Source organism: Histomonas meleagridis (genome assembly GCF_020186115.1).
Source record: "Histomonas meleagridis strain 2922-C6/04-10x chromosome Unknown scaffold_61, whole genome shotgun sequence".
Classification (NCBI taxonomy): domain Eukaryota; phylum Parabasalia; order Tritrichomonadida; family Dientamoebidae; genus Histomonas; species Histomonas meleagridis.
Genome location: NW_027150931.1, coordinates 1,146,704 through 1,162,997, shown reverse-complemented (window position 1 = coordinate 1,162,997; position 16,294 = coordinate 1,146,704). Strand labels below are relative to the sequence as shown.

The window sequence follows — 16,294 nt, the reverse complement described above, 5'->3', positions numbered from 1 at the left end:
ATTAAGTAATTTCACATATTCACATTAAGTAATTTCATATATTCACATTAAGTAATTTCACAACAATTTCAAATTTTTTATCGATTTTTTATATCAAACATTCTATCTCTGGCAAATTGCCTCCTGCAAGAACTGCAATTTGCTCTGATCATTTTCCACGAATTCAGCGCACAGTTCCTTTGCGTTCTGGAGCCTGCTCATTATGTCCAACATCATTTCCCTCATTGCTGCGTAGTCTTCCATCTTTATGTGCATGTCGTTCATTATCACCGAGAACGGGTTCGCGAATAGCACCACCAGCACGCGCAGGAACTGTTCGGAGTAATTACTTTGCGCTGCATTGTACATTTGCGTCAAGAACTTCGTTATTGGGTTTGAGTCGTTGCAATTGTTCAACTCGTAATCGATTGTCAGTGGCAAGTTCATTAATGCGACTGGTAAAAACTCGTCGATGTTAATGTTCTCGAACAAGTTCTCATTAATCATTGCGATGAATGCTGACACACAGTTGTCCCTCATCATTAACATCCGCTCTGTCTTTATGAAGGGCATCTTCATCTTCTCTAACAAGATGACGTATAATTGGCTCGAATAATTACGTAATAGTTTCGGATTCTTTAAAGCGATCTTTCGGATGGTATAAAAAGAGGAATAATCCAAATCATTCTGACACATGGCGACTGCAAACTCGATTGTGTTGATTTGTAATTGAAGATCTGTGGTTTCAGGTGCATTAGAAACTAATGATCCAAAAAATCGCATGGCATATGATCGAAAACGTAAGATCGGTTGGTTAATATATAACATAAATGGCTCGATTAAGATGCTTAAGATTTGCGGTGATTGATTATTAGCGGATTCACAGATCGAATTCAAAAAGTTTAAAATCGCATCAAAAATGTCACGACGATGATCTGACGGACGATACGCGCGAACTTTTTCACTCAATAAAAACGTTTTGACACACTCCATATACAAATTCATTGAATTTTCAAGGACATCGTACGCTAACCACCAAATGATTGAATACGCAGCGTTAAAAGCTTCATAATTCACTTCCATGTCATTGTTGATAGATAACATACTTAGAAGAATGTACGAAAACTTTGACACCATGTCACTTTGCTTCTCGTGATTGATATGACTAACATTTTCATCAAATTTGGAAAGTGCATATGCTAAATTACTTATGGCTATAGCACATGAACATCGACAATCATTAGAGTATGAGTTACGATGTAAGTTACAACAGTCAATGATAGTTTTACCTAATTGTGGAAACATATCATATCTATTCGCAACTAAAATACTTAACAATTGTAATGATAAGGCGGAAATATTAAAGACCATGGTCGGCTCAGTTTCGATTTGTTGGTTATTCAAGTTACTTAAGTATTCTTCAGTATGATCAATTGATGATTGTTGAACAAGAAATTCTAAGATAGGTAAAATGGCAATTGGAATGTACTCAGAGTAATAATTCGAGATAACAATTAATGCTTGTAAACATGAAACAGATAAACCGACATCTTTGCTCGACAAATTTCGATGGAAAAATCGGCAGAACTCTTCAATATAAGGTTTAAATGAATTGCCAATGACTTCGGCAACGTTTGAGATGCAATCGACGGCTGCAGACTTCAGATGTTCTAATGAGTCAGATGTCGAATTTAATATCTCCCGTAAATGTTGTAATAAATGATCGAAATAAATCGATATCTTAATGGTTGACCATCGCGCTAAAGATGCTATACATGGTAATGATGCGGTTTGAATATCAGGTGGTCCATTCACCAAACAATTGATTAGAAATGGATACGTGGCATCGAAAAACTCATCAGTTTTCTTAGTTTTGTATAAAAGTCTTGATAATACTGTTAGTAAATCTGCAGATACATGAGTTTGACATGCGCTAATTACTATTGGAACTAATAACAATGATAACTCGTCACTTTCGAACGTGAAAAAGTTAACGAATTCATCGGCAGTACGAGCAGAAGCATCTCTTAATAAATTTGAATTTGACATTATCCCAAGTTTTAATAACTCGGTTATTTCGCCTAGCTTTTGAACATAGAAGTCAGCAGCATTGCAAAATGTCGCAGCAATAGCCCGAACAAAGAAAAACTTCCCTTCGTTGCTTTGGCAGTTGTTCGAACAGAGTTCCCAAATTTGGGCGACCGTTTGCGGCGAGTTACAAATTTTTTGTATCGTCGGCTCGAAGAAATTTGCGTTTGTCAAAAACAATGAATCATCTGGCTCGAATAAACGAAATGAAAACACCATATGCATTTGGATGACAGGGATAAAATATTCACTATTAATTATAAAGTCCGTAAATGAAAAACATATACATTGTATTAATGACTGAATAAGATTTAATACTTGATATGATAATGATGGCTCAATAGAAAAATAACTCATACATTTGATGAGTAATAAACTAGGATCACCTTCATAGATCTTCTCATTTATTGCATACGTAAAAAGATCTATAAGACGATGAAGTTCGGGTGGATTTAAAACATACTTGTCAAGGATCTCAATATAACGATCCCAGGCTACTGATGGAGGCGCAAAAAAAATATGTTTTGGAAATAGATTTGTATGAACCATGAAATAAAATGCGGCTAAACGTACTTCTGGTTGATCAGAGTTAATTCCTTTTTGTAACATTTCTGTAAATAATGGAATAAATGGTGAATAATCTTTTTGAGATCTACTTGGATCAATAAGTGTGGATAAAATAAGAGATATTTCTAAATACGCATCGGCCCCAATTTGAATAGCTTGTTGAAGAAAAGAAATTAAGATTTCATCAAATGTATCAACCATTGCAATTTGAATTACATCAACCAAATTTCTTCTATTTATCCATACGCTTTCTTTGACGAGTAAATTAAGGAGTTCATGAAAGAGTTGAGTTCTAATTTCTATTGAAATCATGTTCCAAACAAGTGGGATAGCTTTCGACAAACCTATTATTGCTGATTGCCTTAACGAAGGGTTATTTGCGGAAGCCTTATAATATCGAATTAATATGTAAATTGATAAAGGGTTTGAGTAAATTTCATTTAATTTTTCTGTAGCACATCGAATTCTTTCATTATCAGTGCCTTCGTGAAGATAATAATAACATTCGGATATAATTGAGAAACCCTTTTCGAGTTCCTCTTCCATTTCGATTTGGCTTTTTCAATTACGATTGTCTTTCTGCCAAAATATAACATCATTTAAATTTATGAAGTCATTGAAAAAGCTCAATTAAGGTATCAAAAAGCTAGAAACACCATAGAAATTTCTGTTGTTTAACGTACGCAACGGACTTTTTGTAAGCCGAGCCAAGTGACACATCAAAAACACATAAAAGCCGTTAAAAGTCAATTTTTATTGAAAATAAAATGAAGTAATTATTTTATTTCTTTAAAATATATGAAGGCATTGGATCAAATAATCAGGGTCTGTTTCTATCTTAAATGATTCTAATAATTTTAACGATTCGGCTACAATCATTACAGGGTCTCTATAATAAATTAACGCATCTTTACTATGAGTCTTATATTCCATTGCAGCTTTCGCTAAGATTAAAATCCACATCGGAATTGAACCAGTTTTCATTCCCATTAATAAACATTGAGGTACTAATAATTGGACAATTTTATTTTTTTGTTTATTCACTTTCTCAACAATATATTTAAACACATTAAACTCAGGAATATTTAGTTTTAGCTTTGTGGCTAATATAAAGAAATTCCAACAATCTAAAGACACATTATTAGTCGTTTGATTAAAACCATTTTTAAAGAAACATGTTAAATCATATAACAAATGGAATATCAAATCATTTAACTCATTATTTATTTTGTTGTATCTAAATATCCTTAAAATGTTCATGATGTCATCCTTAATGGCTAAGTCTATTCTTTCAGCAAAGATATCATATATTAGCTCACAATTATTCGGATTAAAATTACCAAAAAATGTAATGTCATTTAACTTAGGTAAGAGAAAACTTAAACTCGTGAAAAAATTTACAATGTATACAGAAGATGATTTCGAATAGACATTTCGTCGCCATTCTGGTGACTTTAAAAATAACTCAAAAAAGCGCGTGATTCTATGCGATATTATAAGTCGTGAAACAAACGTAAAAATCGATTCTGACAAATTTGATTTGCCAACTGGTATACATGACGTTAACTTGGAATCATTATTACAAAGTTTTGTAAGCTGTTGAATGATTTGGATTTGATCTGTAGCGATAATTAATGAAGATGAAATTAATGAACAAATTGTATTAAATTCTTTGCTATCACAATGAACTATTGACGGCAAATTATTAATTGTTTTCGTTAATTCATCTAAAATTCGTTCATTAGATAATATTTTTCGATCTGTATTGAGATTTAATCCAAGGACTTTTTCTTGTTTAGAATAGATATTACTTGGATTTGGTGGCATAAAATATTCATTTAATAACATTTGACCAGAAGTATTGAAATAATCTTTATCAGTATTTTCAGCAAAATTAAAAATCGTTTTATCATCTTCAAGTTTTAACTCAAAGCTTCCAGCTTTAGATTCATTACGTAGTTTCTCTATTTCAAGTTCGAAGTTTGTATCATTTTGTTCAAACTTATTATTTGATACAATTGATTTAGTATGTTGTAAATGTTGGTAAAATTGTCGATGATGAGGATGTGCAGAAGGTATTAATATTGTTCTCTTTTTAATTTGGTGATCATTAAAATTAAGGATAAATAAGTTGTCAGACGCTGTGCTCGGCACTTTACACGCCGATGAATCGAATTCAATTTTGTCGGTTATTTCAATGGTTATATTTGACGTTAACGTGCTCGGCTCATTGAAGAAGGGAAGTGGCAAATTCCAAATCATTCGATGTGTTAAGATTGGAAAAGGGCTTGCAAAACAAGAAACGTTGTTAGGTTTTGTAATTGTCATACGTCGAATTTTTAAAAGTGGTGTAGCAGTTGCTAAATATGCACATAAAAATATATCAATCCCTTTGTTAAAAAAAACATAATGTGGTTGAGATAAATTTTCATAAAGAGTTATTGTAAATACACGCTTATCTGGTGGAATAATATCAACTTCACAACTTGAGCTAATATGAAAATCAAAGCTATAAGGAATACGAATTTGGGTAACAGGTGATTCAAGAATAACACAATTGGATGTATTTCCAATAATGTAATAAATGTTTTGCATAGTGCTATTATGTGTATCAACTAAAAAACTTTCAAACTGTAGATCAGGAAGACTGGCTGGTAATGTGTAAATGGTAGATATTGCTTTTTTCATATTGGCCACCCATTCCTGAATTAATTCTTTCTCTTTAGGCCAGAAATAGAATTTCTCAAAGAGAGTCGGATTTTTAGGAATTAATTCAATACAATTTGTATTAGGATGACTTCTGATATAATAATCTGGTAAAAATATAAATGTGGTTTCTTCAGATGTCTGTTGTGTTGCAAAGAGAAATGGCCCAATAATTTGTACGTGACATTCACCTCCTTGCTTTTTTGTAAATAATATTTTGAGCTCGCCCGAATATCGAAAAGAAGCAAGAGCAGGAAAGTATCCCCCTAGAAAAGGAAATTTTATATCGTTGAAGTTTTGAAATATTTTTGCTGAAGTTGATGATTTCATTTTCTTTGGGTTGAATGAAATGTTACATGAAATACAAAAAAACACAAATTAAAAAAAATTGTTCTATAAAAGATTAATATCAAAAGCAAAAGAAGCAACAACTCCTTAAGGATAAAAAAATGAAAAACATATAAAAAAAAATGATATGTAATTTAAATTAATTTATGCACGATAAACGTTTTGTAAAAGACCTTTCTCAGTGGCAATTCGGTTGAGAGCATTGTCAGCTTCTCCAAGGTTACGAAGATATCCTGAGAAAACAACTGTTTCGAATTCACCTGTTGGAAGACCTTCTTCATTGAGCTTAGCAATTCTGAATTGAACGGATGCATGATCGTGAGGTGGGATAAGGCGGTGTGTGGCGTCACACTTGCGAGGAATAAGCCTATCGACAACTTCACCTTTTTCGTTTTGCATTACCAAAAAGGAAGGCCAAAACCGTCAAAACTTCCAGCAAGAAAAGTTGTCACTTTTCCTGATAAGCTTATCATTTTACGAATTATGAGGGAAAACATATATACCAATCAAACCAGAAAGCTTTTCCATAAAAATATTTGTGGTGGGTATACAACGAAATATAATAAGTAAGTTCTACTGCGCAAAAAATCCGTAGACAAACGATAGACAAATTAAATGTTCAAAAAACTGTTTTCCACAGAAAAAAACTATCGTCACTCTGAAATTTCTATCGTTTATCCACGGAAAAAAAATTAAAAATATCATAATTTTTACACAAAATTTAATCCGGATTTTGCTTGAAAAAATTAAGCAAATTATGTTCTATAACCCAAGAGTTGATGAATCTTTTTTCTTTTTCGTTTTGATATAATTCCATATACTTTTGATGAAATGCGTCAAATTTTGGCAAAACCGCTGAAATAACGGTCTTAACCGCTTTGTCAACTTCTTCATCACTAAACTTTGGGTATTTTACAACTCCTGGATCAATATCAGCCAATGACAACAAGAAGTCGGAGATGACTGGTACTGATTCTTCTATTATCTCCTCAAGGGATTCCAAATGATTATTTTTCGATAAGTTAATTTCATTAAGACCCAGAAGCATTTGGATTATCTGAACAAAATGAAGCAAATTTTCTTTAAGTGCTTCATCACACTCGGAAGAAATAAGCAATGGAACAATAAATCTTAGTCCATAAAGAGCTGCAAGGGAGTGAACAACAGAACCTTTAGTATTGAAGGAAGATATAACAGAAGATTTAAGATAATAAGCAATATGACAAAGTTGTGGTGGAATTGTTGATCTTGAATACACCACACAACGAACAAACACATGAATCAGTTCTCGTACCTTCTGGGCATCGAACTTTTCTGGGTCTTTTATATGAAGTGGTGATTCATTACGAATAAGCTCAAGTAATGGCTTAACAAAAACATCTGAATAACCTCCGTAAAACCTTTCTTGAAAGACCTTCAGAAGTTGTGATAGATATGAGTTACAACGGAGGATCTCATTCTCATTAGAAAGAAATTTCATTTCTGAGTAACATAAGTAATGCAATAAACGGTCAACGCATTTTTGTGATGCAAAAATAACAAAAAGTGCATCCAATACCTGTAGTGAATTTTGAATGCTTAAGATTTTCACATCAAGAATTGAACGAACGATAAAAAGCTCATGTGAAGTGATTTCAAGTGAAAGCTCTGAATAAAAAATGGGATGATAACACTCAGTTCCCATGAGTTGTATTGAACGTATTAAGCCATCATTCATTGTGAAACATGAGCTCCATAGTTTTGCTATTGAATTATTTTGAACAGAAAAATCGACACTGATGTTTGGATCAAGAAGAGATGATATAGTAACTTGTTTACCTGAATTACCGCCAGAAGTACAAGCTGCGTATTCAATCACAAAAACATTTGAGTTTAATCGATGTGAATATAATATGAATTGTCCATGAACAGTAAGAAGAGCACATAGATATGCTTTCTTGAATCCAAGAAACCCTTTTTTGACGACAGGGCAGCATAGTTTAATGAACTTATTTTCAATTTGAGTTACTGGTTTTGCTAAATAATATGAGATTACATCAAGAAAACGAAATGGAGTTGGCGACGAATCACAAATCTTGAGGAGGTTAAGAAGGAGTTGTAGTTTATCATCCGAAAGGGATTTTATATTGTCATCATTAATTGAAAAAGTAAATGAGCAAAGATGTCTAATATTTTTTGTATTAAAAATATTTTCCATATCATAAAAAGATTGATTATCGTAAAGTTTTTTCCATAATAATGATCTGTTTGTTTTGTTCAAAATGTTAATGTTCGGTTCCAATAATAAAATTGATTTAATCTGTTCAGCCACCAAACTTTCCTCAGGCTTTACGATAGATTCAATATTATCTATCAAAGTTCCAGGGTGCAAATATTGGTGTGTGAGTAATTCTTTAAATTGTTGATAACCACATTTCCTACCAGAGAACACGATCTTAACCAATGGTCCTGATATTTGCTGTTCTCCAATCATCCAAAATGGTGCTACAAGTACCTCTTCAAGACAATTATGACCGTTACCGGGCGGTTTGATAATTGTGGGTTTTCTCAACGTCTCATCCAAAGTAAACCAGTCAAATCGTGTTTACCACCAAATTTTCTGACATTCATAAAAATATTTGTACACACAATTCAATATTCAATGAACGAATATATTTTTTCAATGGGTAAAATCGGTTTTAATATTCAAATTTCTATCGTGCGGCCATTTGTTTTGAAAGACAAAACTTTATTACTCAAGAGCTTTCACTTATTGTGTCTTCTGATTGTTCTGATGATGTTGTTGATTCATTACTTTCTTCTGTTGACTCTGACTCTATTTTCTTTGCAACTTTTGGCTTTTTGGCTTTCTTCGGTTTTTTAGCTTTTTTGGCTTTCTTCGGTTTTGTGTCCTTTTGCTTTTTCTTTTCGACTTTATTTTGCTTTTCTTCTTCTTCTTCATTTTCGTTTTCTTCATTATCATCTTCAGAAGAAACTTTGGTCACTTCTTGAGCCTTTGGCTTGTCGGATTTAATGTTCATCTTCATGTCTTCGTTTTCTGACATGTGAACGATTTCCATGAAAACTCTTTCGAGTGAAGAAGATGAACATGTGTAATAACTATATCCGCATTTCCTATCAGCGCCTTCTTGCATCACTTTAAAGAGCTTTGGCAAAGTAATATCAGATGCTGAAATTGAATAAATTCTTGCGGAAGGTCTTTCGATAGATAATTCCGCCGTTGGTAATTTCTCCTTAAAGAACTTGTCTACTTTTTCGTTACTATCTTCATCTTTATCCAACATTATATCGATTTTATATTCGGTACCGAATTTATGTGTTAAATATTCTGGTGAACCAACAGTATATACACAACCTTTTATCATGATTGATATATTATCACATAAAGTTTCAGCTTCACTTAATAAATGTGTACATAACATAAACGTTTTGTTGTTCTTATTCTCTAATATCATTTCATGTACATGATGTCGAGCAACTGGATCTAAAGAAGCTGTTGGCTCATCTAATAATATAATATTTGCTGGCCCTAAGAATGATAAAGCTATTGCTAATTTACGTACATCACCACCAGATAATTCACGTATTGGTTTATCTTTTAATTCTTCTAATTCTAATACTGTTAATAATTTCTCTGTTTGTTGTAACGTTTCTTTTTGATCTAATTGGAAGATATATGAATATAATATGAAATGTTCATTAGGTGTTAATTCATCACATAAATGTGTATTAAATTGTGGACAAATACTTAATACTGTATGTTCTTTTAAGTCTTCGATTTTTGTCCCAAAGATTTCAATAGTACCATCTGATGGTGGTAATATTCCTGTGATCATTTTAATTAATGTTGTTTTACCTGCGCCATTAGCACCTAAGAATCCAAATAATGAACCTTCTTTAACACCTAATGATACACAATTGACTGCTGGAATTGGTTTACCTGCAGTATTTAAGAATAATCGTGACACGTTCTCAATACGGATAGCATAATCTCTATTGTTATGTACTTCTTCTTCCATTTCTTTAGCTTCATCTGTAACTGGATGTTTTGCTTTTTCTTCAGCAAATATTTGTGAATATCCTCCGAAACTTCGTTTTGCTTTTCTTCGTGACATTGAATCTCTAAATGTTTCGATTAATATTAATATGATTCCATAGATAATAATATCGATGAAATTCATGACTAAATATGGTTGAGTATGTTCATACTTAAAGAAATAACTTAATGGCTGTTTCATCTCGCCCATAAATGCTAAGATATATGATAAGTTTTGTTGGAATCCAATATGTGGAAAGAGTGCATAAATCCAATCTAACCATGGAGGATTAACTGCAGATCGAATTAGTTGAACAACCATAGGGATGATCAAGATAATAATTAATATCAAAAACGCTTGTCGCGCTGCTGATTCAGGCGATCCGAAACAAAATGATAAACAATAATTAAATAAGATAAATGATGGGCCTAATATCGCCATCGTATACCAATAACTAAACATGTTATCTAAACATGATTGGATTTGGAATGCACAAAAAATGGCCCATACAAATGTAATGACTATTAACCAGATGCTAAAGTCAATGACAAAACATGAGGCCCAATATGGCGCAATACGTAATGTACATGAAACCATATATTCACGAACTTCACCAGTGATGTCAGTAATGGGCTGTGTAATGAATAATGGTACAATGGAAATAAGTCCACATGCAATAAGCATTGGACCAAGTTGACTAAAGATCATATCTCCAAGTTTTTGAAGTAAACGAATGGTGGTAAATGTAATGTCGGCATTAGCACCTGGAAAGCTCTTGCGCCAAAAGGCACGGAAAAGATTATGATAACTATATAATAATTCAGTGGATGTGGATGTTGAATTATATATGATGGTATAGTTGGGAACACGATTGGCTGACGTTACTGGAGTAAATTCAAACCCTGCAGTGGCATGAACAAGTGTACGAGTTGTAAAATTGTCAATTAATTGTTGATGAAGAACAGTTGCGTTCGTATAATATAAAACATTTGGATCTGAGCTTTTGTCATTCTTATAATTTTCGATAATTGCTGTTGCTGTTGCATTAAATTCTTCATCACTAAAACCATCTTCTTTAACAAGAAATATAGTGTTTTTTTCTTCGTTGTAACGTTGGAAATTGTATGGTCTTCTCTTTTGAACCATGAATTCTCTCATTAAAATTTGGATAATAATTGCAAGGAAACAAAAGATTAATGTTCCAACCATTGAAATAATGACGGAACGAAGAGACCTCTTTATTAAAATAAGGCGGCGATAAAGAACGCCCTTAAATTGGCTAATTGAAAAGAAGCTGGTCGTTGTATTTTGTGAAAAAACTCAACTGACTGCGACCGAAGTAATTGAATATTGGGAAAAAGCTTTTTCATAACTTAACCTCCTTTCGAAAGTGACTAATGACATTTTGAATGCCAAGCCAGACTTCGATGCAATGTTTTTAACAAGAACGCTTTATGAAAATAACCGTATATAAACTGGATCCTTTCACAAAATTAAATGAAAAATTGTGTTTGTTGTAAAAATAAAGAAATCAAAACATCAAAAAGTGGCGGGTAAACTGTTCTTGACAAAATATTTGCTCTGTCGTTTTGAAACCATCATTTTTGAATGATTTTTGTTGGAATGCTACATGAAAAAATATTCATCGAGAAGAATGGAAATTTTCGTAAATTTTTCCTTGAGAAAAGATTCTTCAAGTCTGATAAGTCTGAATATTTTGTGTTTAAATCATACTTTTTAAACAATGAATTATATATTGTGATCACAATTTTAATCCCTAGTTTGGTATTTTTAGTTATGTGTGCTATGTTTTTAACATAGTGAATCCAAAAATTATTCCAAATTTGATTTTAATTAAAATTATTAAGTCAATAGAAAATGTCTTTAATACATTATGACTGTAAATTGAAGTTCAAATTAAGGAATCAACATATAGATTTATACTTAAATTAATTTTCATATTTATGGTTTTTCTTTTTTTAGATATTTTATCCCAAATTTAGGTATTCAATACTTTACGATAAAAAATTTATGGGAGAATCTGGGAAAAAAATGAATGAAACGCGTTTCGACATGTTATTACTAGATGAAACAAGAATTACTAAAAGAAATTTTCTGGAGATATTTAATATTTGGGTTTTTAAAATTGATTCATTGATGTCAGATTTAAAAGGAATTTCAGAAACTCCTATTGATTTTATAGACAAAATATGTGTTATATCCCATGAGGCATTGTTTCTTACAAAAAAATCCATTGAATATGATTATAATTCTTTTGACGCAATTAATGCCTTACGTAGATTTATGAAAGTATCAGTTAAAAAAGATGATACAAATACATATATACCACAAATAGAATTTAGAAATATTGATTCATATATTCTTTTTGCTAAAATATTACAAAAACGTTTTAGTTTTAAGTTAATTTCAATACAAGAAATCATTTCATATTCATTATATATTGCAGCACTTGATTTAAATTTCGATGAGGATTATTTCTTATTAAATAACTTAATTCATGAATGTGGGATAACAAGTTCTCTTTCTAAAAAAGAAAACAAAATTATTAACTTTAAATCTTCTGATGAACTTCAAGAAATATTACAAAACGTTGATTTCCCAACAAATTATTTTCAATTTTTTGTTGTTTATGTTATATATACAGCTTTATTTCCTAAACATACAAATGTAAATAATGATTTATATACAAAATTAATGTTTGATAATACAGTTGATTTAAAAATCAAAGATTATATTAAAATATTATTCTTTATTAAAAGTAAACCAATTCCATTTATTATAGATCAAATTCCAGATAATAAAATTGATTTCTTTTGTTGTTTATGTTTTAATAATTCTGTTGAATTGATTTCAGAACAAAAATTTTTAAATAGTATTTCATATGATCGAAACCCTTGGATTTATTTATATTATTCATGTTTTATTAATTTAAATCATAGATTTATTCATTTATTTATAAATAATTTATTAGAAAATGAATTAACAGATGATTGGGAAAAAATGCTAATATTTTTAAAGGAAAACACAAATATTGTTATAACTAAAAAAGAATTATTGCTAAATTCATTAAAAGGAGAGGTTGAATCTTCTATAGCACTGTTACAATTTAATGATATATTTAATGATCTTCAACCAGAAAAACATTTATATCATAAAATTCTTTGGATTTATTTTGATCCAAATTTACCACAATTCCCGAATAATATTGACGATCTTTTAATTACTTCTGTTATTCTTTATAAGATTTCGACTCTTCAATTTATTCCACAAGAAACAGAATTAAATAATTTATTATGTTTATTATATGATAAATTCGAAAATGTTATTCGAAAAATTGTAAATAATGACACAATTTTTCGTTGTATAAGTTGTGGTTATGCACCAAATTCGTTCCAAAAATATGAAAATTTAAGTTTTGCTTTAAATATTGAAGATTTTTTTAAAATTGAAAAGAATACAGAATTGGATTATATTAATAGTATATTATATTTTTTATTGTTAATGTATAAAAGAAATAATTTCATTCCTGACAAAAAATATATTTGTTTATTTGCACTAAATTTCTTTATTCATAAAATTTCAAAAAAAATAATAAAATCATTTGAATCTGATGAATTAAAAGAATCGATTATTAATGATTTAAAGCATAATTTAAAAGAAATTATAAAAAATGAAAACGAAATGCGAAAATGTTGTTTTTTGAAACTATTAAATTTATATAATGAATATAATGATATTTCAGCAAAATGTGTGTGTTATTTACTAAAGAAAAAGGATTATTTTGTAGTTGAATTCTTAAAAAATGTTGATTATGTTTATTCATATATATTTCAAGAGTTTTTATTTGAAAAACAAATTAAATTATTTGATTTATTAATAGAAATGAAATTATTTGATCAATTTATATATTGTATTCAATACATTTCAAAATTTGATAAATTTTATATTTATTTTTCAAATGTTATAATAAATTTTTTATTTTCTAATCCTAAATTTTCATGTTCAATTTTTATGAACATAACAGAAAAAGAGAAAATTATTTCTTATTTATTACCAAAAGTTATTGATTCTGATTTTGTTTATTCAACAGATATACAAGAATTTTTACTTAAATTTACTGAATATATTCCGTTAATTAAAAACAAACAATTAAAGAAATTTGTTCCACATCATTTAAGTTTAGATTGGGAAGAATTTCCATCTAATAATAAAGAAAAAGAAGTTATTGATTTATGGTCATTTCCAAAAGAATCCGATTATAAATGCACAAATAAAACATCAAATGGTGAACAACCATTATTTTATTGTTATACATGTGGAATTATTAAACAATTTTATTGTTGTTTATCATGCGCTTTAACATGTCATAAAGGTCATGATTTAGTGTTTGTTAAATATTCTTCGAATAAATGTGATTGTTATTCAATACCAAATATGTGTTTACATAATCCTCAACAAGAATCATTATATTCAAATGAAACTATAAGAATTAGAAATGCAGAAGGTTTTCTTCGAAATTATTTTTCTTTTCAAAATAATATGAATCAAGTAAGAGATAATCGACTAAATTCTCTTTCGACAATAATTCGATCAGAACAAAATCAGATTCGAGTTGTTGGTCCTTTTCAAGAAGATAATAACACAAAACAAAATTCTAATAATAATTATTTAAAACTTTATTATAAAATACTTCAACCATTTAAAGATGAGAAACAAATAAAAAAAGAAAAAATTTGTTTTGAAAAGTTTATTAATGCTTCGATTGTACAAGTACCAAGAAATTTAATAATTTCTTCAATTTGTGATTCACTTGTGTTTTTACATTCTTCTGATTTATTTTTCGGTTCTTTAGATTCAGTAAACCTTCGTAAAATTAGTAATAAATCATCATATGCACCAGTAATTTTAACAACTGTTTGTGGAACATTAAATAATATTTTGTTAATTTCAAATTCCAATTCAATTGTTTCATATTCACTTCCGACTTTTACTAAACTCTCATCAATCGAAATTCAATCACCAATCATTCAGTTAATTTTACACACTGAAAACCCAAATTTAATATTCGGCTCATCGATTACGAATGTTACAATATTTCATGTAACAGATAATGGAATAATTACAATAAAACAACAAAATTTTGTTAATATTTTACCAGATGATTATATTATATCTATTTATACTATACCTTTAAATCCGAATATAATTGGAATTTTAACACAAAACAATTTTCAATTTTTCGATATTAATAATATTAAAAATCCTATTTTAAATATTACTATTAATGATTCACAAATTAATTTTTATTCAAGTGAAATAGTTCAACAAAATAAAAATGTTTTTATCATAATAACATTTACTAATGGAAAATATAATATAATAAATTATTCATTAAACAAAGAAAACACAATTTTAATCAATGAATTTAAAGAATTTCCATGGAAATCATTTTATCCATTTTTAAATTATTCACAAGAAACAAATTTTTTATTTATTACTGAAAGTAGTTCCGATATTATTTTAATTGAATGTGATAAATTTATTGAAAACAAATTTAATCCAATTTATATTAAAACATTTAATTTTCCAAGTGATTTATGTTTATGTTCTACACATCCAATGAATCCATTTTTATTCATATTTATTCATCCAATATCAGGTGGAATTATAACTATCGAATTTAATGAAAATAAAATAAAATTCTCAGCAAATGATTCATTATTCGAAACAAGTCGTTTCCCAATTCTTCCGATGGATAAAACACCGATTTCATTATTTAAATATCAAAATAATTTATATGTTTTAACAACAGATGGAAGAATATCGGAAATCAAACTTAAAAAATCATTAAAAGAAAATGTTATTACACAATTAAAAGTTCCGCCAACATTTTGGGTATATTCAAATATAACAATGGAAAATGTTAACGTGAATATCAATGGTTTAAATGGAAGTTTTAACTCAGTATTAACAAGAAAACCAATTATTATACCTCAAAGATCAAAAACAAAAATTATCGAAATATATTCAACAGCAAATGATTCAGTAATTGTTGGATTTAGAATCTTAATAAGTCCTCAAAACGTATTTAATGGGCCACAACAATTACAAATATTTAATAGAATTATAGAAGTAAATTGTTCACGATATGTTTCGATTCCTTTAGATTTAAATGAAATTGGAATCGGTAAACGTTATCAAATTAAATTTAATTTCCAGACAATGAATGATATAATCATTGATGAAATTAATGTTTTTACTATTCCAATCTCGAAATTACCTTCATTAGATAATGAGTTTGATTGGTTTTATAATGGCGAATCTTTGTTCGATTTCATTGAACCAAATATAGAACCAAAAAATGAATTACAAAAAATCGCTTTTAGAATTGCTAATGCTTTTGTCGATTCTGAAAATATTATTATAAATGAAAATGAATTGATAAAAATTTGTGAATCACTTTATACAAATGAAATATTTTGTAATTGTTCGAGAATTATATTAAATAGAATGTCAACTAATAAGGAAATCGTTGTTAAATGTTGGGG

At 29.2% G+C, this 16,294-nt stretch overlaps 4 protein-coding genes across 4 annotated transcripts; all 4 read right to left on the bottom strand.

Annotated features, from left to right (window-relative positions):
* Positions 1-102: 102 nt before the first annotated feature.
* Positions 103-3,180, bottom strand: GO595_010414 (uncharacterized protein; the record flags this gene model as incomplete). The annotated part of the gene is made up of 1 exon (XM_067913090.1): positions 103-3,180. One exon carries the CDS (start codon positions 3,178-3,180, stop codon positions 103-105), a length of 3,078 nt encoding a protein of 1,025 aa, XP_067769152.1.
* A 2,652-nt stretch (positions 3,181-5,832) lies between these two features.
* GO595_010413 (40S ribosomal protein S21) lies at positions 5,833-6,087 on the bottom strand (the record flags this gene model as incomplete). The annotated part of the gene is made up of 1 exon (XM_067913089.1): positions 5,833-6,087. One exon carries the CDS (start codon positions 6,085-6,087, stop codon positions 5,833-5,835), a length of 255 nt encoding a protein of 84 aa, XP_067769151.1.
* A 322-nt stretch (positions 6,088-6,409) lies between these two features.
* GO595_010412 (uncharacterized protein) lies at positions 6,410-7,168 on the bottom strand (the record flags this gene model as incomplete). Its single annotated transcript, XM_067913088.1, has 1 exon — positions 6,410-7,168. The coding sequence occupies one exon, from the start codon at positions 7,166-7,168 to the stop codon at positions 6,410-6,412; it is 759 nt and encodes a 252-aa protein (XP_067769150.1).
* A 1,255-nt stretch (positions 7,169-8,423) lies between these two features.
* On the bottom strand, positions 8,424-10,934 carry GO595_010411 (ABC transporter family protein; the record flags this gene model as incomplete). Its single annotated transcript, XM_067913087.1, has 1 exon — positions 8,424-10,934. The coding sequence occupies one exon, from the start codon at positions 10,932-10,934 to the stop codon at positions 8,424-8,426; it is 2,511 nt and encodes an 836-aa protein (XP_067769149.1).
* Positions 10,935-16,294: the final 5,360 nt, after the last annotated feature.